This window comes from Brienomyrus brachyistius, chromosome 13 (assembly GCF_023856365.1).
Source record: "Brienomyrus brachyistius isolate T26 chromosome 13, BBRACH_0.4, whole genome shotgun sequence".
Taxonomy (NCBI): domain Eukaryota; kingdom Metazoa; phylum Chordata; class Actinopteri; order Osteoglossiformes; family Mormyridae; genus Brienomyrus; species Brienomyrus brachyistius.
In genome coordinates, this window is record NC_064545.1 from 9794252 (window position 1) to 9819714 (window position 25463).

Here is a 25463-nt window from a genome sequence, read left to right on the forward strand (position 1 = left end):
CCGGTTTCCCCCCTCAGTCCAAAAACATGCTGAGGCTAATTGGAGTTGCCAAATTGCCTGTAGGTGTGCGTGCGTGTGTGAGTGTGCCCTGCGATGGGCTGGCCCCCCATCCTGGGTTGTTCCCTGCCTCGTGCCCATTGCTTCCGAGATAGGCTCCGGACCCCCCGCGACCCAGTAGGATAAGAGGTTTGGAAAATGGATGGATGGATGGTTGCAACTTTTTCAGGGACTGGTGACCCCAGTCTTGGGTAGTTCAGCTTGATTAATTTGTTGTTATTGGTTCCTGTAGTGTTGCTTCTAATCATCGTTGATTGCTGTTGTTGGTCTCAAATCCCTCAATGTTTAATTTGATCACTTATTTGATTAGTTAACTAGCCCCTTGGTACCTGGAGCAAAAGGTCCTTTATGCTAAATGTGCATAATAACTGAGCATATTAAGTAATCTGACAACAGAAATGGCCACCATGCTTTCAGAGATGCACTGCTCCTCAGGTTCATGCCAGCAGTGTTATGTGTGAGTCATCTCACGCGCCCAGGCTGCTGGTCTGAGTGGGAGAGGCGTGACTCAGAGGTTTCATGGACGCTGCTGGGAGACTCTGTGTATGGCAGATGTACTCTTTCTGTGCATGAGATTGGGAATCATGACTCGGTATGTGAGAAATCTGAGTAACTCCCCCGCACAACTCAGAGTAAACAACAGATCATAATTTCTTGTCCAGTGCTTTTAGAGATCCCAAATTTTCCCAGAACAACGGATGAAACCCATGTCAACACAGGAAGAACAATCAAACTCCACTTGTATACATAGCTTGGATGGGCATCGAACCTTCAACTCGGGATCTCTGCTGCAAGCCACTGAGCCATCAGACACCCTTATATCCAGGGCTTGACATAACTGGTACGCAAGTACGTGTTCACCTTTAAAAGCGATATGTGCTGCAATCGATTAATGTAACAGCGCAAATACGTACGTATTTTATGTGCATTTGCGCCGATAAGAAATTACCGTACATTTTAGATTCTATACCGCAAATGAAGTAGGAATTAGCATAAAAAGGTTAAAATGCACTTGTCACATCTGCGCAAATTCACATAAAATACGTACGTATTTGCGCTGTTACAACAATCGATTGTCGCACGTATCTCTTTTAAATGTGAATGCGTACCTGCTATGTCAATCCCTGCTTATATCAAACTTTGTCTCCCTTCTGCTTTAAACATTCCATCAACCCTTACAGTGGGTGGCTTCACTGAATGAGTGAGTGCATCACAGAACACTGCTGAGATCCCCTGTGCTGCCCGCAGTAAACGCCTCATTTCCCTGCCCAGCATAAGCAGCTAGAAGATGCATGAAACCCACTGAAACTGCGTAAAGTACACAAAACCATACACACTGTATTGCCAAAAATATCGGGACACCTGCCTTTACACACACATGAAATTCAATGACATCCCATTCTTAATACATAGGCTTTAATATGGAGGTACCCGACCTTTTGCAGCTATAACAGCTTCAACTCTTCTGTGAAGGCTGTCCACAAGGTTTAGGAGTGTGTTTATGGGAATTTCTGACCATTCTTCCAGGGGAGCATTTGTGAGGTCAGGCACTGATGTTGGACGAGAAGCCCTGGCTCACAGTCTCCACTCTAATTCATCCCAGAGGTGTTCTGTCAGGTTGAGGTCAGGTTCTGTCCAGGCCGGTCAAGTTCCTCCACACCAGACTTTCTCATCCATGTCCTTATGGACCTTGCTTTGTCCACTGGTGTGCAGTCATGCTGGAACAGGAAGGGTCCATCCCCAAAATGTTCCCACTAAGCTGGGAGCTTGAAATAGTCCAAAATGGCTTTGAATGCTGCAGCATTAAGAGTTCCTTTGCATCGCACTTGGTGACGTAAGGTTTGGATGCAGCTGCTCGGCCATGGAAACCCATTCCATGAAGGTCTCTACGCATTGTTCTTGAGCTAATCTGAAGGCCACATGAAGTTTGGAGGTCTGTAGCTATTGACTCTGCTGACAGTTGGCAACTTCTGCACACTGTATTCCTCAGCATGTGTTGTCCCCGCTATGTGATTTTATAAGAACATAAGAAATTTACAAACCATTCGGCCCATCAAGCTCATTTGGGGAGAACTAATAGCTCAGAGTTGTTAAAATCTTATCTAGCTCTGATTTAAAGGAACCCAGGGATTTAGCTTGCACTACACTAACAGGGAGACTATTCCATACTCTAACTACACGCTGTGTAAAGAAGTGCTTCCTCAAATTCATTTTAAGATGTTCTACCACTAATTTCCACTTATGACCATGAGTTAACCACCAGCACTAACCAGCATAGACCAGCAAATCATGGAGGTAGTAACAGTTTATTAATAGTTAAGAACCTGATGGCACCTGGGTATCCTACTGAAACAGGCATGACACCAGAAGAACAAGCGAACTCCATGAACGTTGAAACATTGGTGCGATTATTGTGTTATAGTGAGGCTAGAGTGCTGACCACTAAGCTAGGGGCTTTGAACTCCTGCTTCACAGACCTGTACCAGTCCATAGCAACAAAACTGGGGGTTTTGTGGAGAGGTTGGTTAATTACCAAAAATAAACCAATCAATTCTTTCTGATCCCTTACATTCGTGCATTCTGTTCGCATTTTTAAAAAATGGAATTGGTTAAACCCTGTGCTAAGAGCAGTGATGGCCAAAGCGACACCTTATGAACCATTTGGGGTATTTTTTGACCCCACCACATGATGGTTGTTTGCTTTACTTCGGGACTTGCTTTGAGCCCTTTTTTGAACAGAGAGCGCCATCTAGTGGGGTCAGAAAGTACAGCAAATGGCTCATGAGGCATAATTTTGGCCATCACTAGCTATGAGGCTAATGTCGCTCTTTGTTTTTCTAGACAAAGATGGAGTGGAGCGGTTCCTCCACCAGGGTAGGTGCCGGCTTCACTGTCCACGCGGATACTATCCTACCGAAAGCCATTTCACCTGCCAGCCCTGCTTGCCAGACTGTGAGCTGTGCACAGATGCTAACACGTGTACCCAGTGCAGAGAGAACTACACAGCCCAGAGCGGGACCTGTCAGCCTGTCCATTGCGGAGATGGTAAGGTCTCACTGTACTTACATTTGTGTTTTTCTCTGAAGTATAGGACATCTCACTATCATAGTGCAGTAGATCTCAATCCTGGTCCTGGAGGACCACTAGCCACTCAATCCTGCCTTAATCAGGCTAAGATGGTCCTTAATAGGCTACTAATGAATGTAGCAGGTTGAAAGCAATTTGGGTTGGAATGAAAACATTCTGGCAGGGGAGTTCCAAGAAAAGGATTGAGACTCACTGTCATAGTGGTTGATGGGAGTGATTGACATAAGTTTGTTCATGCAGAGGATACTGGCTCACGCTTGTGTTACGCCCCTGTCGCTTCTCTGTGGCTTATATGTGTTACAGGCCAGACACAAGATCCTGAAACAGGAGAGTGTGCTGACTGTGGCACTGGGTGCAGGACATGCTCAACAGGTGAAGCTTCACGTGTCACGGTCATGTGTCACCATTTAGATAAAAGGTCTTTCCTGTCATCTGCTCCACCTCAATCTTAAGTTTTTTTGGACCTTGGTGCAGAAGAATTATCCCAAAGTCCACCGTTCTGAGAGCTTGAACATCCTATATGTGCGTTTGGCCCTCAGTTAGCAAACACCGCATCACAGCAAAAGGCCATGAATTCACACCATATCGTTTACTGCTGGTAAACATGTTACTACAGTCTGAAAAAAAAATCCCTTTTTATTAGCGTATGGGAATGAGACTGGGCACATACTGGAGGAGATGCGGGTCCAGTGCATGGCACATGCAATCACACTCAATCACATTCAGTCACCCATTGCTATATACATTGCACTCACCACCACCCTACACTGGATAAGTGGTTATGGATGGATGGATAGGATTCACAATCAAAAACAATGCATTGTTTTTTATTCAAGCACCACAAATAAACACCGTTTGAATGAAGGAAAGGTATCATAGACCATTATCCCGAACTCTCGTAGTGAACTAAGCATCCACGTGTACTGGGCTTACACTATACTTCGGTCTTTTAACCACTGACACAAAGATCAATGGCTTGACATTCCTGTAAACTGGCCCCGCGCCTCTTTGTGCGTGTCTGTCGGCGCTGTGAAATGTGCTTTGTGCTCATCACGCCTTTGTCCTCCAAGCAGATGAGCCCGAGGTCTGCCGCAGCTGCACCCGGGGCTACTTTTTGTAAGTTGTTTGCTTCTGTTCCTCTTTCAATAACAGTTCGGCCACGGAAAGCTGATTAAAACTGTCTCACCGTGCCCTTTTCTCACAAGTGTGTGAAGATATCCTCTGACCATCCCCGAAAACCTTTAGAGGCGGGAAATGACCGAATGTCAGCCTGTCCACAAACGTCTCTACATTCCTCCCCGATAACCTAGCTACGGTGCACTCTGCAAACATACATACTGAGCGTCTGAAACTCAGCAGTGGCCGTAGACTAACTGTTAGTATTATGGCCTCTGAAACATCTCCCTTTGAATGCAGCACTACCGTTCGACGCACTTAGCAAGATTGGCAATGAAATGGCTTAGAAAACAAAAACAGAATCTTTGCCCTGGGCCAAAATGTAAAAATTGCAGACTGAATAACTATATTTTAGCTTGAATACTTCAGCAAAGTAGGGGAGGGGGGGGGGGGCGGGTTTATTAGCCTGATGTGCTGCCTTGCTTTCAGTAGCAGCCCATGCTGCCTTGGCCGTGTCAGCAGAACAGACCTCTAATTGTCCATTATTCCTGCTCTCCCCTCCATATGCATCGGGTTACCCGCAGTCATAATGCTCCCCGTATCACCTGAGTAAGCACAGGGCCTTTCATCAGTATAGGCACAGCCACTGCGCTCCAACAAGCACATGCCATGTGTCTGGGTTAAAGCCAAATAGGGGCGGAAGCATCACGCCTTATTTTATGAGAAGTTAGAATTCAGAAGCTGCCTGGATTATGTGTCTTACCTGTGGTATTAGTGCCTTGGCACAATCCCTAAGAATGTGTGAATGTGAAAGGTGCTGAAACGTTGAACTTAACTGCAAATTTATTATAGTACTAATAATTCCTTATTTTTCCATCTTACCAGGTATTTTAATCATTTCTGTTTTAGCTCATGAAACCATGTATGTCCTGGTGCTTGGTGGCCTGTCACCACCAGTATTTTGTTTCAACCAACCAATTGAGTATGGAGGGTCACAGTAACAGAGTACTCATCTGGTTGGTTGAAACAAAATCCTGGTCTGGATTTTTACTTTCTGGACCTGAAATTTCCACTTCTGACAGCAGAATAGTGACAGTTGGATATCTGACCTCTATATGACCTTCCAAAGTCCTTCGTTCCATAGATTCGGGGGGGTTTAGGTGTTTTATTTGCTAGTGTGCTGTGTGGTCTGTGCTCAGTTGCTAAATTCATCACTCGAGGAATGCTAACCAGCCTCCATGCAACTCTGCCTGCAGCTCTTGGGGGATCGGTAAATCCTCTCAGTTACTGAATTTGTTATTTATCTAGGGAAATAAGTATTTGATCCCTTAGAACACATACTTTAGTACCTGGTGGAATAACCATTGTTTGCAAGTACAGCTGTCTGACGTTTCTTGTAGTTGGTCACCAGGATTGTGTGCAGATCATCAGGAATTTTCTTCCACTCCTCTTTGCAGACCTCCTTCAAATCTCTAAGGTTTTTATGCTGTCATTTGGATAGATGAAGCTTGAGTTCCCTCCATAGGTTTTCTATGGGGTTAAAGTCCGGAGACTGGCTAGAGCCCCCCATGACCTTAATGTGCTTCTTCTTGAATCACTCCTTTGTTGCCTTAGCCGCATGCTTAGGGTTGTTGTCTTACTGGAAGACCCACCCGCTGAAGGGAGGAGGTTCTCACCCCAGATTTTACGGTACATGGCCCCGTCCATCTCTCCTTCGATGCCTCCACCTCATTGTGAAGAGTCTGCATGCAGTACCTTTTCCTGTGAGTGTTGGTGGGTTGTCTGGTGTACAGGGTTGAGGATCTTTCACCATGATCCGCAAAATCACAGTTTCATTACTCTATAGGTGACGCATGTGGCGTTCATTATGAATAAGAGTGAAACGCACAGACTTTTCGAGCAGGTGCCCGAACAGGGGGGACATGGCCGATGGGTACTTTTTGCTGCTGTAAATATTCGTGATCGCGTGGTGGGGATATTGGCAGGATTCAGTGTATGCTATGTATGTTAACATGCTGGGTAATTCATAGTGAAATACTGTATTACGCTGTATTGTTAAAGCTGCACTTACACTATGTGTCCATTTGAATTCTATTGCAATTCTGCACCATGCTTTAAACCAGTTTTATGAATTGAATCTGATTTTCAAGGTCATTCTCTAGTCAGTTCTGAATGGTGCACGACCCTGTTATGTACTGAAATGGCATACAGGTGTTCCAACAATCAGCCCCATTTGCGCTAATTTGTAGTCAACATTACTGTTTTATATTGCAACACTAAACTCTTTGTTGTCCAAAAAAGAGCATGTGTGTGTTTTTATCATCTATTATGGCCGATCTCTGTTTCTCTGCGAGAGGACTGCCATCTGAAACAGCAGCAGCACCTGCCTGCCATCACCTGCCTGCCATCACCTGTCTGCCCCCCGCTTTGAGACTCAAATGTTAAAATTGATGCAGTGTGATTCGGGACTTTGCCATCTTGCTCATTTGACTCCCTCTGCCGTCCCCAGGAGGTTGGGCTCCCCCTTTGAGTCCGGTTCCTCCCGAGGTTTCTTCCTTTCAGAGAGTTTTTCTTTGCCTCTGTCGCCTCTGGCTTCCTCTCTGGGAGCTTTGGGCTGGGATAATGCAAACCGCTTTGAGACAACGTAGTAAAAATGCGCTATAACAAATAAAATTGAATTAAATTGAAAAGTTCAAATAAAGAACGGCGCAGAAAATAACGAGTGTGTCAGAACACTTATAAAGCTACGAATGAGATAACGAACTACTTTAGTTACGAAGGGTTTTGGGAAACGTGTGCTAATTGGCAATCGATTTTAAGTACTAAAATACAAACCACTTAAGATTACGAAGCCGTTGGGAAAGCCACCCATTTTCATTTTTATATGAGATGGAGGCCATACCGTAAATCAATGAGATGGTTAATAATCCCATGCCAGTGGATTACGAGTCGCGATTTAAAAAGACGTAGGCAGATTTTCCATTTATTATTTATTAACAAAACAATGAACAATGCAGACTACATGCCACTTTAGTGCTGTGATTTGAGCCTTTGTGTGTAGCAAGCTGTCCATGAGATCCACTGCTGACCGCTTTCAAAGCACGGCAAGGTCATGGCTCAGAGTGAACTCCTCTCATAATTCTCTTCGGATCTGTCCCTCTGGCTCAGACTAAAGCCAAATGAAGTTTGAGTTTCATTGCTTCTGAGACTTTATAGAAAGTTCTGCAGCTTCATTTTGATAAACTGCCTTCCAAACGCCACTTTTGTAGTATTATGCTATGGTTACATCTTATACTTGCCAGAAAAAAGGATTCAATACATCCTGTCGCATGTTCACTAGAAATAAGATATATTTTTCACAATACAGGACAAGCCGGCAGCCTTGCCTAACTGTTTTGACCCCATGTTTTTACATCTGCTGAAATCTACTGCTCCTCCCAATTTCATAGCATCGACCAGCTTTTCATTGCTTTTTGCAAACTCAAAAAGGTTACAGGTCACTGTTTGCCAAATGCAAAAAAAATGTGTAGTGCAGATTCCAGGTTTTAAATGACTCCAGGAATTTGGGAAATTTAAATAAAACATTTTAATTAAAAAAATCAGTTTAGTAAAGTGTGCAATCAACCTGAGATGTAACTAAGGAGGTTTATTATCTATGTGTGGACAGCATCATCATCCATAAGTTCTATTTGAAAATATGTTCTGATGCTCCTTTAACATCGTTTGAACAAAACATTGAAATTTTATTTTGGTAAAGTCGGATTACACTATGATGTACATACAGGGTAGGCCTGGGATATGAATAGCAGGTTCTCTGTGTGGGGCGGCAAATTCATGTCTACTATCCTATCAGAGGTGATACAGGAGAATGAATTTGACTGCAAAACAAATGAATGTCCAGGACACAGGATAACTTGATGTAGTGAGTGCTACAATGTTCTAAGCTCATTATAACAGGATGCAGTGGACAGCATGGTGTCCCAAGCTCAGGATAACAGCATGCAGTGGACAGCACGGTGTCCCAAGCTCAGGATAACAGGATGCAGTGGTCAGCACGGTGTCCCAAGCTAAGGATAACAGGATGCAGTGGACAGCACAGTGTCCCAAGCTAAGGATAACAGGATGCAGTGGCCAGCACGGTGTCCCAAGCTCAGGATGATAGGATGCAGTGGACAGCACGGTGTCCCAAGCTTAGGATAACAGGATGCAGTGGACAGCACGGTGTCCCAAGCTCAGGATAAAAGGATACAGTGGCCAGCACGGTGTCCCAAGCTCAGGATAACAGGATGCAGTGGCCAGCACGGTGTCCCAAGCTCAGGATAACAGGATGCAGTGGACAGCACAGTGTCCCAAGCTCAGGATAACAGCATGCAGTGGACAGCACGGTGTCCCAAGCTAAGGATAACAGGATGCAGTGGACAGCACGGTGTCCCAAGCTAAGGATAACAGGATGCAGTGGACAGCACGGTGTCCCAAGCTCAGGATAACAGGATGCAGTGGACAGCACGGTGTCCCAAGCTCAGGATAAAAGGATACAGTGGCCAGCACGGTGTCCCAAGCTCAGGATAACAGGATGCAGTGGCCAGCACGGTGTCCCAAGCTCAGGATAACAGGATGCAGTGGACAGCACAGTGTCCCAAGCTCAGGATAACAGGATGCAGTGGCCAGCACGGTGTCCCAAGCTCAGGATGACAGGATGCAGTGGACAGCACGGTATCTGAAGCTCAGGATAACAAGATACACTGGCCAGCACAGTGTTCCAAGCTCAGACCAGTCGTACGACTTTGTGATAAACTGGAGCGCAGAATTAGGACACAGATTGGCCTCTTTAGCAGCAGAGGTTGTTGATGCTTTGCAGGAGGAGAGGAGCACAACAAGTGTGGGGAAGTGTAAATGTGTACAACTAGAATAGAGGCATTAAGATTGTTGTACTCAATTCCACTAAATTCACGTCCCTTTGCAAAAAAATCAGTTAGGAGAGTGATATTATGCTGATCCGCCAAATGCTTTTCTTAAAATTTGTTTTTTACTCATGATTATGAGGAGGGACCTTGAGGCTGAAAGAAAAGGTCCAGGGTCTAAACCAGGGGTAGGGAACCTGATCCATGGAGGGCCGGCGCGGGTTTTTGGGATGGTCTCTCAATCAGCCAATAACAGTGGATTCCAAGGACTGGAGTTGAGAATCGCTGCTTTATTATTGGCTGACTGAGAGGTCATCCCAAAAACCCACACCGGCTCTCCATGGATCAGGTTCCCTACCCCTGGTCTAAACCAAAGAGCAGGCAGACAGCGATTTCACCAGGTGGCGCCCGGTGAGGAGGTTTGCCCTTTGGGTTGTGAGAGCCGCCTTCATCGGCAAAGTCCTAGATTCCTCCCTTTCACAGGCTCCGTGAAAATAATTTTATGTTTTTTAAACTGGGAACTGAATGACTACTGAACGGGCCTCACCAACCGCTATAGTGAATTAAATGTATGCAAAGATCACACAAGCATCATCATCAGACAGTACCCAGATCCTCGATTGAAATGGAATGTAGAATGTCTAACCTTTTCAAAATATTTACAGCGGGCTAAGAATAGGATACATGGCATGGCTGCCCAGTTGATAATGAATAATATGTACTCATTTTCAGACTTTTTAGAATTTTCAGTATCCGCTGATATGGATTACATTACTTACCTGTTTGATTAGCCCCCAAAGTTGGTACTGACCCTGTCGGACGTAGGGCTTTTCACAGCCATCTACGCACAGTGGTTTAAACCTATTAGGATTTTACTAAATATATAGGGCCAAGATTGGCAGGTAAATCCCACTTATCACCGAAGTAGGCCAGAAGTGGACGACTGAAGAAAAAATAATGATTAAGTTTATAGGTGACAAGGTGAAATCTGCTGTAATTTTCATTTCTGTGTCATTGAGTTGAGGTTGGAGATTGTGCCAAGGTCTATAAAACTAAGTCAGGCATTAATACATGAAGATATGTTGGTACTTGAATTCCATTCAGATGAGCTTGTATTAAAAATGTAACTATAGTATTTTACTTTGCTTTCATTTGTAGTTAATTCAGGTTTTACAAACTACTTTAAACCCGAAAGGCTCCTGTGCTAAATAGTTCATGGCTAAATAGTGCAGTTATTCTTGTGCTTTAATTGGTTTGTTTCCTTGATTGATAGACTCATCCAGCAGTTTCACGTTTCTCACTGCAAGTTCTCAATGCTTAAGTGAAATACAGGTCCTTCTATTTGAAATGGTGGTTCACAAATCTTATCCTCAATCCTAACCCAAACCCTGCTGAAAGAAGCAGCATGAACACTTTAAGCTGGTTAAGCCAGTTGACCAACTTATGATACCTAACCAGCTTAAGTTAGGTTTTCACATGATTGCTGGTCATACCAGCTGTTGATGGTTATTTTAGCCGGATCAGCTGCTCATACGGTTCCTTAACGCTCCAATTAGCAACGTACATAGTTGACACCTTTCAGTTGCATGGTTCCACCTATATAACATTGTTAGCAACTATGCTTTTATAAAACGTACCCTAGCTTGATAGGTTGGCTACACCAGTATGAGCAGCAGGTGACCCACCCAGATAAACCATTACAGAGTAGCAAAAGCTGGGACATGACTACCTTACACCCATTATGTTGGCTAAAACCAGCTAGAACCAGCTACCAGCATAAGCTGGTTTTTAGCAAATTTTTTTCAACAGGGAAGTGTCACCCTAGCTGGGAGTCAAAAGGACCTGGACTCTGGTAGGCAAATTATCGTGTTCGATAGTAGAGTCACATGTCTATTACGATGGTGCACATCTCAGCCCAGTTGTGATTTGCAGCATTTCTTTTGAGCTAAGAGGTGTAGTGACTGACTAGACCTGACACAGCTGAAGTTTGAGTGTAGAACATTCAGGAAGCCGTTTTTACTCCAATCCTATCATGACCCCATGGCCAATTTACATTTGGATGATAGTTACAGGTAATGGTACGTCCTGCGCACTGGAAACTGCCTGCTTTTACTTGCAAAGATATTCATGAGGTAGTGTAAGGTACTGGCGATCGAGAGCGGTGCACTGCAGTAAATGGCAATTTTACAGATTGCAGTATGGTCTGGTGTTTAGCTCTTTTTCAAGAGTTCATTGGTGGGCATGCATCCCCCTGGCTTTTACCCTGAAACGTCTCACCTCTCTTTGTGTTCCGGGGTCCTCTGACAGCTACAAGGAGCAGTGCCGCCGAGGGTGTCCACAGGGGACGTTCGAGGATGCAGGCAGGAGACTGTGCCTCAGCTGCCCGGCCCCATGCGTGGACTGCTGGAGCGGAGGCCTCTGCCTCACCTGCCTAGCTGGGCACTTCCTGAACCGTAAGAGCATTATAAACACAAGACATCAACAAGCACCTACACTTCCTGGGCAGTAAGTCCATCACAAACCACATAACGGAGCAGCGTGGCTACTACTCAACAAAAACATCTACAGTTACAATGACCAGTGAGGCTTGCCTAGTAAAGTACCCATACTTGCTTAACACAAAGACTTGGATGTGTCTCACTATCTAGTGAAAAATCTGTACCCAGTAATCATTTCATATAAACCACAGTGCCAGGACCTGCAGTCCATGCTCATACGCTCTTGGATATTTGCAGATGACAGACAGCTGAGGTCAAGAGTATGTCAAGATGCATTTATGCTCAAAGAATATTTTGACTCCAGGAGTCAAAAATCCAAATTTAAATTAGGAAATTCGAGTGTTAATGCTGTTTACATTCCAACAAAAATTCTTAAACTATCCACCTGAGTTTTGACTGTGACTGTGCACTGTACAGAGGGAAATAGCCTGATATATACTGTGGTAATTCACAGTTCTTAATATGAGTAGAGTTCATTACACCAAAGCATAGCAGACGCAAAAAGTGAAAAACCAATCTAACAAAAAAAAAAACAGACTTGTAAAAAATTCAGTAGTGCAGGGTTGCTATATCAGAAGCATCCCACAGTACTTCATAGTTATTCATGCATGTAACTCCTTTTGTACAATGTGAGAGTGAGAGTCAGTCCATCAGCTGTTTACAGAAACAAAGTTTCATTACATACAGGTACTATTGCATAAGAGAGTAATGGAATAGAAGCATAAGACTGGTGCTGTGAGTGAAATTCCCAATAGTTGTAACTGTTCATTATATTGCATGTAGCATGACGCACCACCCCGGGGGAGGGAATGGGATACGTCTGGGGTGATGCATGTGGCTGTGGTGTGCGGTGGATGTGGTACTTTTGCCAGGGCAGGATATCTCTCTCTCTCTCTGTCTCTCTCTCTCTCTCTCTCTGTCTCTCTCTCTCTCTCTCTGTCTATGCCCACCCAGAAAGAGAGAGTGAGAGCGAAACGTACATGAAATGGTGCCTTGTTGATCCCTGGAGGGGGGTTAGGACTCGTAACCCTGTCCCGAGTGCTGGTGTGGCATCCTGTATGTGCACATGTCCTATTTTCTCTAGGCCTGGAGCACAACAGTACTCTATGCTAACTAATAACAATATTCAGATTTAGCTCCTGAAGTGTGATCCTTTAGTATGTGTTGATATTGTTCCATGGACTGTCCAAATGATGACTCACAAATAGCTTTGAAATTCATACTTTATTTAAACAAAAATCAAAACTCCTGAATATATATCTGAAGATGCAAATTTTGTGACTCAGTTATGAGTATGGATAAGATTGGTTTGTCTAAAATATGTAATTAGGAATGCAATCCTGGAAGGAAAGATGGCAGGTCATTGTGGGTGGTACTGTTGCCTACTATGACCTAACGTGTTTTGTTTTTTTTGTTTTTTTTTTTGGGGGGGGGGGGGGTGCTATGTGTGTCCAGAACTTGAGTAACTTTCATCTCTCATTGAGACAGACGTTTGACTCCAAACTATTCCTGTATATGAGTGTGCTATGAAACAGCCCATTCGCAGCCATTGCCTCTGATACTTCAAAGGGACGACTGAGAATGACTGTGACCCTGGCTGCATGTGCACTTGTAGGTGATGGATTGGTGTGTCGGGTTTATGCAGTGGGATCAGGTGATGTCTCATCTCATTATGTAGTTTCTCTTTCGAGGGCTGAAAATGAGCAGGAGTAGTTGTGCCTTGTTTATGTAAGGAAAGCTCAGATCTCTCTCTCTCTCTCTCTCTCTCTCTCTCTGTCATACACACACAGATACAAATATGTCTTGCTTGTTCTCACTTAGCCATATAAACAAAGATCTAAGCTGGCCTATTTATTGAAAGTAAACATACATCAGCTACATGGCTGAAATGCATTTAATAAACAGGAAGAAGATCCAGTCTGACCGTAGGCTGAATAGTCAGTCATGCTTTCCCCTCTCCAAGTAGATTAACTGATTAATTAGTACTAATTTTGACTGAAATATATCCTAATTCAATAAGTATTCTATAGGATGTTCTCATTAGTCTATATTTGTGTTGTTCAGTGTGCTACAGGTCCCCACTGAAGTCTGGCCTTTCAGTGTTAAAGGTCTTGTTCTTGCAGCCATCAAAGCTGCATTCGTTTTCCTCATGAAATTTCGTTATGCAACGTTAATACGGGGGTGTGCAGCAATTGGTGCATTTCTGAGCCTGCCTGCCAGCCCCACCAATAGCCAATCGGATAAGGCAAAGGAAGGGCGTGAATAAGACTGACCTGTCTGAGTGATACGCGTGAGGCAAGTCTGTTACGAGCTCCTGGCTTTCGACTAGAAACCCATGCATGTCCATGGTCAAAATCAGCCATGGATGCACAAGGAACATAAGTGTTCACTGTTATTTCCATGGCACTTAATAGTTACATATCACAGAGCAGGACTGTTAATCGTGCTTTTTTTGCAATACAACCAGATGTAGATGATTTTCAAGAAAATTAATTGTTCAGTGTAATGTGGGTGTCCATACTTGATAAGTATCATTTGCATTAGTGTTATTTTAGCAATAATGTTATCCTGTTACTCGTTTTAAAATCCCTTTTACTTGGCTGGAATAGCGCGTCTCAGACACAGCCTGTGAGTAGAGTTCGGAGTAGCCTCCCTGTTTCCCGTTAGATGGATCTTACCGCTTGCCATCTGCTCCCTCACCAGGGGGCGCTTGTGTGAAGCAGTGTCCCGACGGCGCCTTCGGAGACACCGGTGTGTGGCGCTGCCAGGCCTGCCACAGCTCATGCCAGACGTGCCACGGGCCGGGGGCACAGGACTGCGACACGTGTGAGGACGGCCACCTCCCCCTGTACGGCCAGTGCCCTGCCGGCAGCTGCCCCCACGGGCGTTACTTCGACAGTGAGTCTACCCTTTATCTGAAGCAAGCCGCTCAAGCAGAGGGCCACTTTACATAAGAACAAAGGCAGTATTTGGCTGTACAAAGGCTGCCGGGGATTTGGAGTAAGCTGCTTAGTAATGCGTTGGAGACACCGTCCTTAAATGAATTCCATAATTGCTGTTGGCGTTCCATTAACTCCAAAGCAGATAAAAAACCCTGAATATGCTGCCTTGTGGTCTTGGAATAACCTCTGAACCTAATGGAAGTCAGACACTCCTTTTCCCTTTTGAAGGCATCGAGACCAGAATACAATGGCGTTCAATGCTTCATTTGCACTCCTAGCACAGCTGATGTCCTAATGGCAGCTCACTCTCTCGTCTCTTAATGGTGGTTTTTTTTTTTATAACTTTCTGAAAAGGTAAAAAGATGAAAAACTGTACAAATACAGGTTATGCACATCAAATGTGCAATATTCAGATAGGTTTTGCAATACTTTTATATGCTTCTTTCCTGTTATTTCCTTTATCAGTGTAGCGGATCCTCTTACCCGGAATGCTGTGTAAAGGGCAAGTGGTTATAAATGCTTGGAAAATATCAATATTCCCTAAATGACAGTGACTATGGGATGAATGGGCTTGCTACCTACCACATCTCTTATAGCCTTGTGTTTGTTAACCAAATTCAAAAGAATTAGGTTAAATTTAGGTTTATAGAGAAAAATTTGACCTTCAATATTTGCAACTTATTAAAAAAAAAAAGCTTTAATCTGTAAGTGATCAGTGGGGCTGAGTGTTGAATTTCTGCATTATGGTGCTGGACACAGGGGTCATTACATCGTCCAGCAGCAAGTGGCTTTTCCCCAAAAAACACTGGGATGCCTGGGACCTTGTAGTAGGTTAAAAGGAGGTAAGTGTTTGTGGAACAGGCAGGGTGAAAAATCAGCCTGTCACAGCATATGAAGTGCTTTAAGGGTCCAGCTCAGCAAAGCAGATATCTCACTTTGTGGGTGACACTAAAGAAGACACAATATTTTGTTTGCTTTTGCCATCTGTGGGATGAAAATAAACAGGAAGAAGTAATTCAGAAATCCACACCGTAAATATATACAATTCACAGCATGCAGCAGGCTGCCATGTTAATTTTTTAAATGAGGCTCATCCGAACATGCTGTCTATTGACTTGGTGAGTGGGAATGAAGTCAAAGACCCATCAATAAAGAGCAAGCATACATCCACATTCAGATAGTCTGCAAGATGTTGTGCTCCACCTTTCTGGACCCTGGTGGTGCCATGTCAGGCCCACAGCCCATGAGCTTACATAAAATAGCTGGGTAAATCGCAGCAAGACAACATGGACCCAAAGATGTAATGTTTCTCAGGACACAGACATGCTAAGAGTGGCTACAATGCATAATTTATCCGTGGTGTTATCAGAGTAAGTTCTATTTTGACAGACTGTATAAAGTTATAACAATCCTATTAGTCATAGTTAATAGGAGTGTTCCACATTTGTTTTGTGTCTGAGCATTGCTGAAGTTCATAGTCAGGGTAAGTTTGCCCCCTGCTGGAGAGACATAGATTATGGCTGTATAGATGAAGATTTTTCAGTTGAATTGAAGAAACTGGATTTATGTCTATTACTGAAAGTGTGAATCACAGAGAGCCTGCATGTCCTTTTTAAGCTTGCCGATGTCTCTCCTTCGAGGTATGGATGGGGAGTGCCGTCCCTGCGATGAGTCCTGCAAGACATGCTTTGGCCCCACCGCCCTGGAATGCTCCACGTGCCTGACAGGTACAGTGCTCCCTGCATGGGGGTGACTCTAGGCCTTTTTCAGGCATAACATGAGCTATGCATATTCATACAGAGGGCCCAATTATATCATTAACCAATGATATGTTTTGTATCGGTGAGTGACAGGAGAGGGGGCGTGCTGGCCACCAATCAGATTTCAGCTGAGGCTAGTGCCCCTGTGGCCCCACCCCTGATACACCTCTGACCTTGCATGGACTTTTGTGCATCTCTACACTTTCATTCCACTGCACAGGATAGGAGATGATGAGATTTCGGTAGCTTCACAAGGCCTTTTTCCTCTATAATGCTGTAATACTGTTTGTTTTTCCTGGAACAAACTGTCATAACTGACTCAATTAAGGCACAATTATAGATTATGTTTTGTTACAGTTATGGTGTCCAGTGATAATGAAAGCAATATTTGGTCTATATTCTGTTACTCTGGCACTGTGTTCTGTCCCACCTGTACATGCTAAACCCTGCCTGAGAGAGTTTATCAAGGGCCAGGGAGAAGGTGAAGTCCACAGGGCAGAAAATGGCGGCTGGCAGGGGTTCAGCTGTGAGACACTTTAATTCCAACAAAAGAAAACACAAGGAAGTGCCCTAGAAAGAGGCAGTATACCTGGTTCAGTGGGTAACTCAGCTATCTGCTCCCTAACCCTAACCCTAACCCTGACCCTAACCCTAACCCTTCCTGCCTACCGTCATGGCTTCCCCTTTAAAGGCCTGAACAGGCTCCAGACGGCCGGGCCCGTCACCAGCCACGGGCAATCGGCGCTGGCACGCGGTAACGCCCAGCCCTCCCGTGTCCTGGCATGGTGCTGGCACCCCCCCCCCCCAGCCATGATATTACACCCCTCTGCATTTGTTTTCTACCCATGATCTCTGTGTTTTTCTGTACCTTTGTTCCATCTGATATTTTGGCTGTACTACACTGAGCTGTTAATTGGATGGCGGCTTTATTAAGAACCGAGCTGCAGCCAGTCTTGGCACAGACCTTTGGGCTTTATCATGGCCTCTAAGCTAAGGGGCCTTTATATGTTTATCTTTACATTTTATTCATTTAGGAGACTCTTTTATCCAAAACGACATTTCGAGGGGGGGCGGCATGGTGGTGCAGTGGTTAGCACTGTAAGGGGCGGCATGGTGGTGCAGTGGTTAGCACTGTAAGGGGCGGCATGGTGGTGCAGTGGTTAGCACTGTAAGGGGCGGCATGGTGGTGCAGTGGTTAGCACTGTAAGGGGCGGCATGGTGGTGCAGTGGTTAGCACTGTAAGGGGCGGCATGGTGGTGCAGTGGTTAGCACTGTAAGGGGCGGCATGGTGGTGCAGTGGTTAGCACTGTAAGGGGCGGCATGGTGGTGCAGTGGTTAGCACTGTAAGGGGCGGCATGGTGGTGCAGTGGTTAGCACTGTTGCCTCACACCTCTGGGACCCAGGTTCGAGTCTCCGCCTGGGTCACATGTGTGTGGAGTTTGCATGTTCTCCCCGTGTCGTCGTGGGGTTTCCTCCGGGTACTCCGGTTTCCCCCCACAGTCCAAAAACATGCTGAGGCTAATTGGAGTCGCTAAATTGCCCATAGGTGTGTATGTGTGAGTGTGCCCTGCGATGGGCTGGCCCCCCCATCCTGGGTTGTTCCCTGCCTCGTGCCCATTGCTTCCGGGATAGGCTCCGGACCCCCCGCGTCCCAATAGGATAAGCGGTTTGGAAAATGGATGGATGGATGGATGGACATTTCGAGGAAACAAGGTCAGAAATCAGTCTCGGGAAAACTTGGGGGTTAAGGGTCTTGCTTAAGGCTCCGACGGTGAAATCACTCTGTCACCACTGGGGTTAGAACCAGTAACAATCACTGGTACAGCATTTTAACTGGCTAGTCCTACATATTAAGAGCTGATCCTGACTGATTCTTTTCAAGGTCATGTGTGTTTCTCACTAGTTGCCTTGGAAACCGAACAACCAGTGAGAAACTATGTAGATATGGGCTCCAGTAAGAACCGAAATATACGTTTCATTGGTTCTAGGTGAAAAACATTCACATAATTAATGACCACATTCTGGCACTGGTGTTAGGGGAACTGGTGTCTTCTCCAGCTGCCACCTTCTTGTGTTTGACATGAACACGTTACCAGTGCATGCATCGCTTCCCAGGTTCCGTACTGGACCCAGAGGGCTCATGCGTGACCCGCTGCCCACCTGGGTTCTTTGCCAACATGGACGCACAGCTCTGCGAGGAGTGCTCCCCCAGCTGTGAGACCTGCGAGGGTGTGGGTGACCTGTGCACCAGCTGCCGGAAAGATTCTCACTGGCTCTTTCTGCACCAGGGCAAGTGCTGGTCCAGCTGCCCCGAGTGAGTGACCTCCTCAAGAACCTTTTCCTTCTCCTCAAGAACTTTGGTGGGAAGAGACTGGGAGCATATAAACATTAATATCAATATTCCACTGGGTAGCATGTAATTATATCTACTGAATATAGAGATAAATACAGAAGATATTAACTTACTACACTGCAGCACTGCTGAATCATTGAATTTGATTGATCAGAAGTGTGGTGATTAATGTGTGATTATAAGCTGTAATTCGACCATTAACATTACTTACAATTCCAGCCGTGGAGCACGATTTAAAAGCAATGGGAACTAAACTGAAATGTTCAGTTATAAGTAGAAGAAAGTAGTTCTACTAATAAAAGCATTTGCAGCTTATAAACTTGAAAATAATGTCTTTGGGTATAAACAAGTAAACCAAATGTGTAGTGACTGTGGTATTAACGTTGGGGGGTGGGGGGTGCTTTGTATCCACAGCTGTGCTTGTGAAATGTCTGATGCAGGGCTTGTCATGCCTTACCCCTTACACACAGTCCCCAGGTTAAGAAAGTCCAACTTATGGACAACTTGCACTTACTAATAAATTGCCTATCCTATTATATAATAACAAACCCACGCACTAGTTTGTGGTGGACTTCAGAAATTCTCAAGTTCTCAAGATAGTGTATGGTTCAAGTTGCCGTACACTATCATATGTAGATTTTTATTGTACTTTTTTGTACTATTACTATTATTATTATTATTACTATTATTATGTAGTGTAGTGTATTATTATTGCTCTGACTTACCTACAAATCTTAAAGACTTCAGGAGAGGATCTCCTTCATAACCTGGGCACTGTCTGTACTTATCTCCAGATGTTTGTTACCTTTACTGTATGAAAGACACTGCAGAATTGACCTTCCTGGGCTGGTTTGAAGTGCAGCTCTGTCACACTGACCATGTCCGCATTATCAGTCAGTAGCTGCGATTTTGGCCCTATCCTTTGCTTGCAGTGGCTACTTTGAGAGCCCAGCAGGGCGGTGTGAGACCTGCGACAGCTCCTGTCTCACCTGCGACGGCAGCGCTGACCACTGCCTCTCCTGCGTGGCCGGCCTGTACCTGGAGGGGGGGCGCTGTGGCTCCCTCTGCTCTCCAAGGAGTTACCCGGCAGGGGACGGCACCTGTGCACACTGCCCCACCCACTGTGAGGCGTGTGCCAACGGCAGGACCTGCGACCGTGAGTGACTGACCAAGTCCTGTAACGGCCAGGCGAGGCCATCATCACTTGGGCAGCGTGAAGCAATTTAAATGAAATCCCTGTGAAAAACAGGGTCTCCCATTAATGCGATGTCATTGTTTAAAGTGCAAGTACAGCATCTAAAGTCAGTTCTTCTAGAAGCTCCCCTGCGAGAGGTCTGTCCTTGGACACATGAAGCGGTCTCCGCTCGGGGAGGGTAGGGGCAGAGCCACGTGGCACGAGGCTGAGCGGGGAGAGGGATCCTAGTCCGGAAAGATGGGGTGGGACAGCACAAACAAGGCAGACATGAAAAGAAAAGCGCCACTTCACTGGGGAGGGAACGGAAAGACAAACAGCCATAGCTGTGACAGGTCCTGACGCAGCCATTTACGCCAGGCTGCAATTAAAACAGGAACAGCCAAACACACCCATTCACATACATCACAGGGACAGTGACAGCTGTAATCCATCACGGTGTCACCTGACTCACCCCACAGTGTCCAATGCAGTAGCGGTTCCCAGCCAGCATTCCACATGGCAGAAAGACTGGTTCATGTTCAAACTGACAAAATAAATTCAACTATACATAAGCTATTCATTTTCATTTGTTATGAATATTCTGTTTGCTCTTGAAAAAGCTTCAAATGGCTAAAGTTATGAAATTGACAATCAATCCGTCGGCTACGCCCCCCCCGGTCATAAACTTTTTGTACGACGTGCAACAGTTCGCAAACATCAGAAGGTTGCGATGCCCTACAGTGCGGAAGCTTACTGTCGCCCCCTACAGGCTGCTCTTTCCTCTACCTGCTCCTGGATGGAGTGTGTAAAGCCAGCTGTCCTGAGGGCTACTTCGAGGACCTGGACCAGGGCCTCTGTGTGCCCTGCCACCCCAGCTGTGCCTCTTGCTCGGGACCCGAGGCAGACGACTGTGCCAGTTGTACCATGAGGATGCCCAGACTGTACCAGGGCTCCTGCTCTGTTGACTGCCCCGTGGGAACCTATTACCAGTCTGCAGTCGGCGAATGTCAGGGTGAGACCATTTCGCTGGGTAAAGGGAACAGGATCAGCCCTTCTTTAAATCCTGAGGAGCACGAAGGAGAAATACCAGTCAAGTTAACGATGTGTCATCAGCAAATGCTTCTGGGGTTCAGAAGGACTCAAAAAAGGATTCAGAGCCTTTATTTTACAAGAACCTCCCTTCAGAATTCAGATAGCAAATAATCAACAGAATAGCAAAGACAGGTAATATACATATGACTTGCACGGTATACATAAACAGACGTGTCATATACATTAACATACAATGTACGAGATACAGTAACATAGAAGCAGGACAGCTTGGTGCTGCTGGTGAATAAATATACAAGAGTGCTGATTTATCAATGCATGATAAATATTCTTACTGCTTCACAGACTGTGACCAGACCTGCATGAGCTGCTCTGGGCCTGAGGCGACTCAGTGCACCCAGTGCAAGCCAGGCCTGGTCCTGGACCCCAACACCATGCGGTGCGGCATCACTGGCGGCTCCAGTTGCCCCCCCAGGACCTTCCTCCATAAAGATGGGTTTAGCTGTTTGGCCTGTCACAGTAGCTGCAGCTCCTGTGTGGGACCAGGGGCCTCCCAGTGTGAGACATGCACTGTGCCCCGGTACCTCTACAGTAAGTACCCCCCCTGCCCCCCCCCCCCCCCCACACACACAGGCCAACACAGGGCACGTCAGAACACAGGGAACAAGCGCACAGATGTATGTCACTTGGTGGTATTAGACTACACAGGGGGCATATAAGGTTTTAGCGATAAGTTGATTCTGCTCCTAAACCAAGTGAAAACCTGATGGACGTCCACATGTCCGTAAATCTCCAATAACAAACTCTGAGGTGCTGATATATGGCCATATCATGTTAACGATGTACCCATATCTATGCAGCCATTTGCCTGGGTGACATTGGATGGGTTCTATGTGAACAGTGGTGAAAACTGCTGTATCTCCAGCTGTTGTATGAAATACTGTACATCCGATGATTGAGCTTGAATGACTTTTAGATTCTGGGGACGCTTAAGAAAGGTCCCCCTAACTCGACTGTTCCCTGAAGCCTGACCGACTGTGCCTGACCCAAATTGGAGAACTTACCCAACATACATGTCTGTCTGCACACACACATTCCTTCCATGGACATCTGTACTTTGAGGCAAAAAGTCTTGTTTAAATCTGTTTACATATGGTTATGAAGCAAATATACCATTTACTTGAGTCCTGGACAGCAACTTAAAAACATGAAAGCATTTTGCAATAATAAATATGGTATCGAAAGAAATTTAGAGTTTAACACTGTGAGAATATTTAGAATAAATCCCCAAGTCTACTTAGTTAAATGGGAAATATAATAAGTTTTTTGTGAATGTTTGTGCTGGCATGGCATGCTTTTTCTTTGCTCTTTTAAAAGTTTTAATTTAGCACACTTGTAATAGCACAGATTCTTCTTAAGACGGAAATGTTTAATTTTTTTTTGCGTACAACAGAGCCTCAATTTATCAATGGATGGTGTGACTCGCGTAAATCTTTACATTTTCAACATATAAATATTTCAAATGTCTAATTTTGCGCAGCATACATTTTAAATGGTAATAAATATCATTATATAGTTTTCAGTTCTCAGTCAAAGTTCACTGTCACGGTGATTGTGGAATCTGTTACTCATCAGGAAATCTGGTGAGGAAATACAGCTTCATTCTACCAGCTTCTTTTATGTCAGCCACAGATTTTAATCCAACCTGTATGCCTTTATTTTCAATATACACTTGCTAAGCAATTATAAAGTACATTACTGAAGTACCTTCTTTCCTGCTTTGGAATAACCTTTAATTGCAGGCTGGCCTGTCACATTTCGGGGGTGGCCTCATCCTTGTTGATGTGTCCCTCTGTCTCGCAGATGGGTCCTGTGTCAGTGATTGTCCAGCTGGTTCCTACAGCGCTGTTGAGCTGTTTGTTGGTGTGAAGCTGGGCGTCTGCTCAAGGTGTGACCCTGTCTGCAGCACCTGCATGGGCTCGTCGCCAAAAGACTGCCTCACCTGCACCGATGGCTACTTCCAGCTCCTGCATCTATGCTTAACTCACTGTCCCACGGGGTAAGCAGCCATTGTCCAATATGTCTACTTCTGTGAACCATTTAGAAAAGATTACCAGAGAAGGTGGGGCAGACTTAGAGCATCCCAGATATCTGACAATCTGTTCTGACAAATGAATCACAATGGTAGGCTTCCTTGTCATTAAGATAATTCACTTGGTTGGAGTCTCAGGTGAGGTAGAGTTGCTTGTGAAGTGAGGTAGGTGCAGGAGTCCCTGGTGTGGTCGGGGCTGGAGTCCGTGGTGAGGTATGGGGTACAGTTGCAGGCGAGGTTGGGGTTAGAGTCCCTGGCAAGGTTGGGTCTAGAGTCAGTAGTGAGGTAGGGGCTGGAGTCCCTGTGAGGTAGGGGCTGGAGTCAGTAGTGAGGTAGGGGCTGGAGTCCCTGTGAGGTAGGGGCTGGAGTCCCCGTGAGGTAGGGGCTGGAGTCTGTAGTGAGGTAGGGGCTGGAGTCCCTGTGAGGTAGGGGCTGGAGTCCCTGTGAGGTAGGGGCTGGAGTCAGTAGTGAGGTAGGGGCTGGAGTCCCTGTGAGGTAGGGGCTGGAGTCCCCGTGAGGTAGGGGCTGGAGTCCCTGTGAGGTAGGGGCTGGAGTCCCTGTGAGGTAGGGGCTGGAGTCAGTAGTGAGGTAGGGGCTGGAGTCCCTGTGAGGTAGGGGCTGGAGTCCCTGTGAGGTAGGGGCTGGAGTCAGTAGTGAGGTAGGGGCTGGAGTCCCTGTGAGGTAGGGGCTGGAGTCCCTGTGAGGTAGGGGCTGGAGTCAGTAGTGAGGTAGGGGCTGGAGTCCCTGTGAGGTAGGGGCTGGAGTCAGTAGTGAGGTAGGGGCTGGAGTCCCTGTGAGGTAGGGGCTGGAGTCCCCGTGAGGTAGGGGCTGGAGTCCCTGTGAGGTAGGGGCTGGAGTCCCTGTGAGGTAGGGGCTGGAGTCAGTAGTGAGGTAGGGGCTGGAGTCCCTGTGAGGTAGGGGCTGGAGTCCCCGTGAGGTAGGGGCTGGAGACTCCGTGAGGTAGGGGCTGGAGTCAGTAGTGAGGTAGGGGCTGGAGTCCCTGTGAGGTAGGAGCTGGAGTCCCCGTGAGGTAGGAGCTGGAGTCCCCGTGAGGTAGGGGCTGGAGTCCCCATGAGGTAGGGGGTAAAATCGATGATGAGGAAAGGGGTTAGAATTCTCTACAGAGAAGCGGGGGCTTAAAGACCCACGACTGTAGTGGTATTTCATTATGTTTTTGTGCTTTTTCTGTTTTCATTTCTTTCTTTTTCTTCTTTTAAAATATCTGCTAAGCACTTTGTAAACACCTTGGTTAAAACAGTGTTATATAAATATTGAGTGATGGTTAAACAGAGACTATGAACTCTCAGCTAAAGACGAAGCTGTGACCTTGTGGTGTCCGTTTGGAAGCCCAAACCTGTGTAGAAGAGAATACAATAGTTTCATCTGCATTCGTATTCCATGCAGATTACATCGCTGTTATTGGGAAGGAAAGAAACTCAAATAAACAGTGGACCTCTAAACAGTACTATCCTCCAGCAAGGAGGCAGGGGTGACCAAGGAGCAGGCTGATGGCTGGTTTATTTATGGAGAAATAAACAGGAAAATACACAGAAATACAGGCAGGCACAGGTCTATGGGCAGAGGTGAGGTCAGTCAAGAGGAGGCGGTCCCTTCTGGACAGTCATCCTCCAAGTCGTATATCCAGCAGGCAAGGAAAGGCATGTGCAGTTAGCGTGCCTCTTCCTTTCTCCCCAACAGGGGTTTGATCCTTGTTTAAGGTTGGATATGACATGGGTCTTACTTAGGGTGATGTGATAATCCTGCTCAGAGGACCCAAGGCCTGACTGCTGGGCCTGATATTTTGTGGGATTCCACTATGATGTTAGCTATTTGGAAGTTTGGAGGACAAGGCCAGGGCTGAACTTTCGCCGTTGGGTAAGCTAGATGTAGGCCTGTTGTTGGACCAGCTGAGCTTGTTTCATGAGCTCCTGGGTAATCAGCATGATCTTCTCATTCCCTTCCCATGTGCTCCGTCAATGTCCAGTGCAATGAGGATTGGTGTTTCGTGGCTTGCTTTGAAATATTCTGCAAGCCTTCAGGTCGTCATCTGGAGAAGAGCTTAAAAGGGGCAAATCCTATGGTGAAGAAGACATAGGACAACATCAAGTCTGAGTTTTGGCCATTTTTGTCAGTAACATGTTGGAGCATCTGCTTGAACGAAAGATTGAATTGCTTAACAAAGCACTTGATGTGGGAGTTATAGTCTGAGGCAACAGTAGGTCAGGTCCTGCTATAGCTGTGATAGCTGTTCTTGCACAGGACAGATAATTTGCACGGTGGTGGCAGGGGCAGCCTTTAGATCCCCATGTAACCAGGTAAGGGAGCTCGCTATAGGACCCCCTTCCGGACATAAATGTGACTACAGTGGATAGTGAATATAAGCCTCAGACTGACTGGACTGAAAACTGAATGGATTCTGTGGGCTGTGTTACA

The 25463-nt window shown here is 45.8% G+C and overlaps 1 protein-coding gene across 1 annotated transcript in view; it reads left to right on the forward strand.

The window, feature by feature from the left end:
* Window positions 1–25463, forward strand: part of LOC125706280 (proprotein convertase subtilisin/kexin type 5) — a 30567-nt gene that overhangs the window by 2433 nt on the left and 2671 nt on the right. The window contains exons 2-12 of the mRNA XM_048972894.1: window positions 2899–3102; window positions 3448–3516; window positions 4218–4260; window positions 11469–11614; window positions 14363–14557; window positions 16242–16328; window positions 18477–18675; window positions 19647–19870; window positions 20658–20900; window positions 21284–21529; window positions 22802–22997. Coding sequence (XP_048828851.1) covers window positions 2899–3102; window positions 3448–3516; window positions 4218–4260; window positions 11469–11614; window positions 14363–14557; window positions 16242–16328; window positions 18477–18675; window positions 19647–19870; window positions 20658–20900; window positions 21284–21529; window positions 22802–22997 — 1852 coding nt within the window. The remainder of the gene's footprint in view (window positions 1–2898; window positions 3103–3447; window positions 3517–4217; window positions 4261–11468; window positions 11615–14362; window positions 14558–16241; window positions 16329–18476; window positions 18676–19646; window positions 19871–20657; window positions 20901–21283; window positions 21530–22801; window positions 22998–25463) is intronic.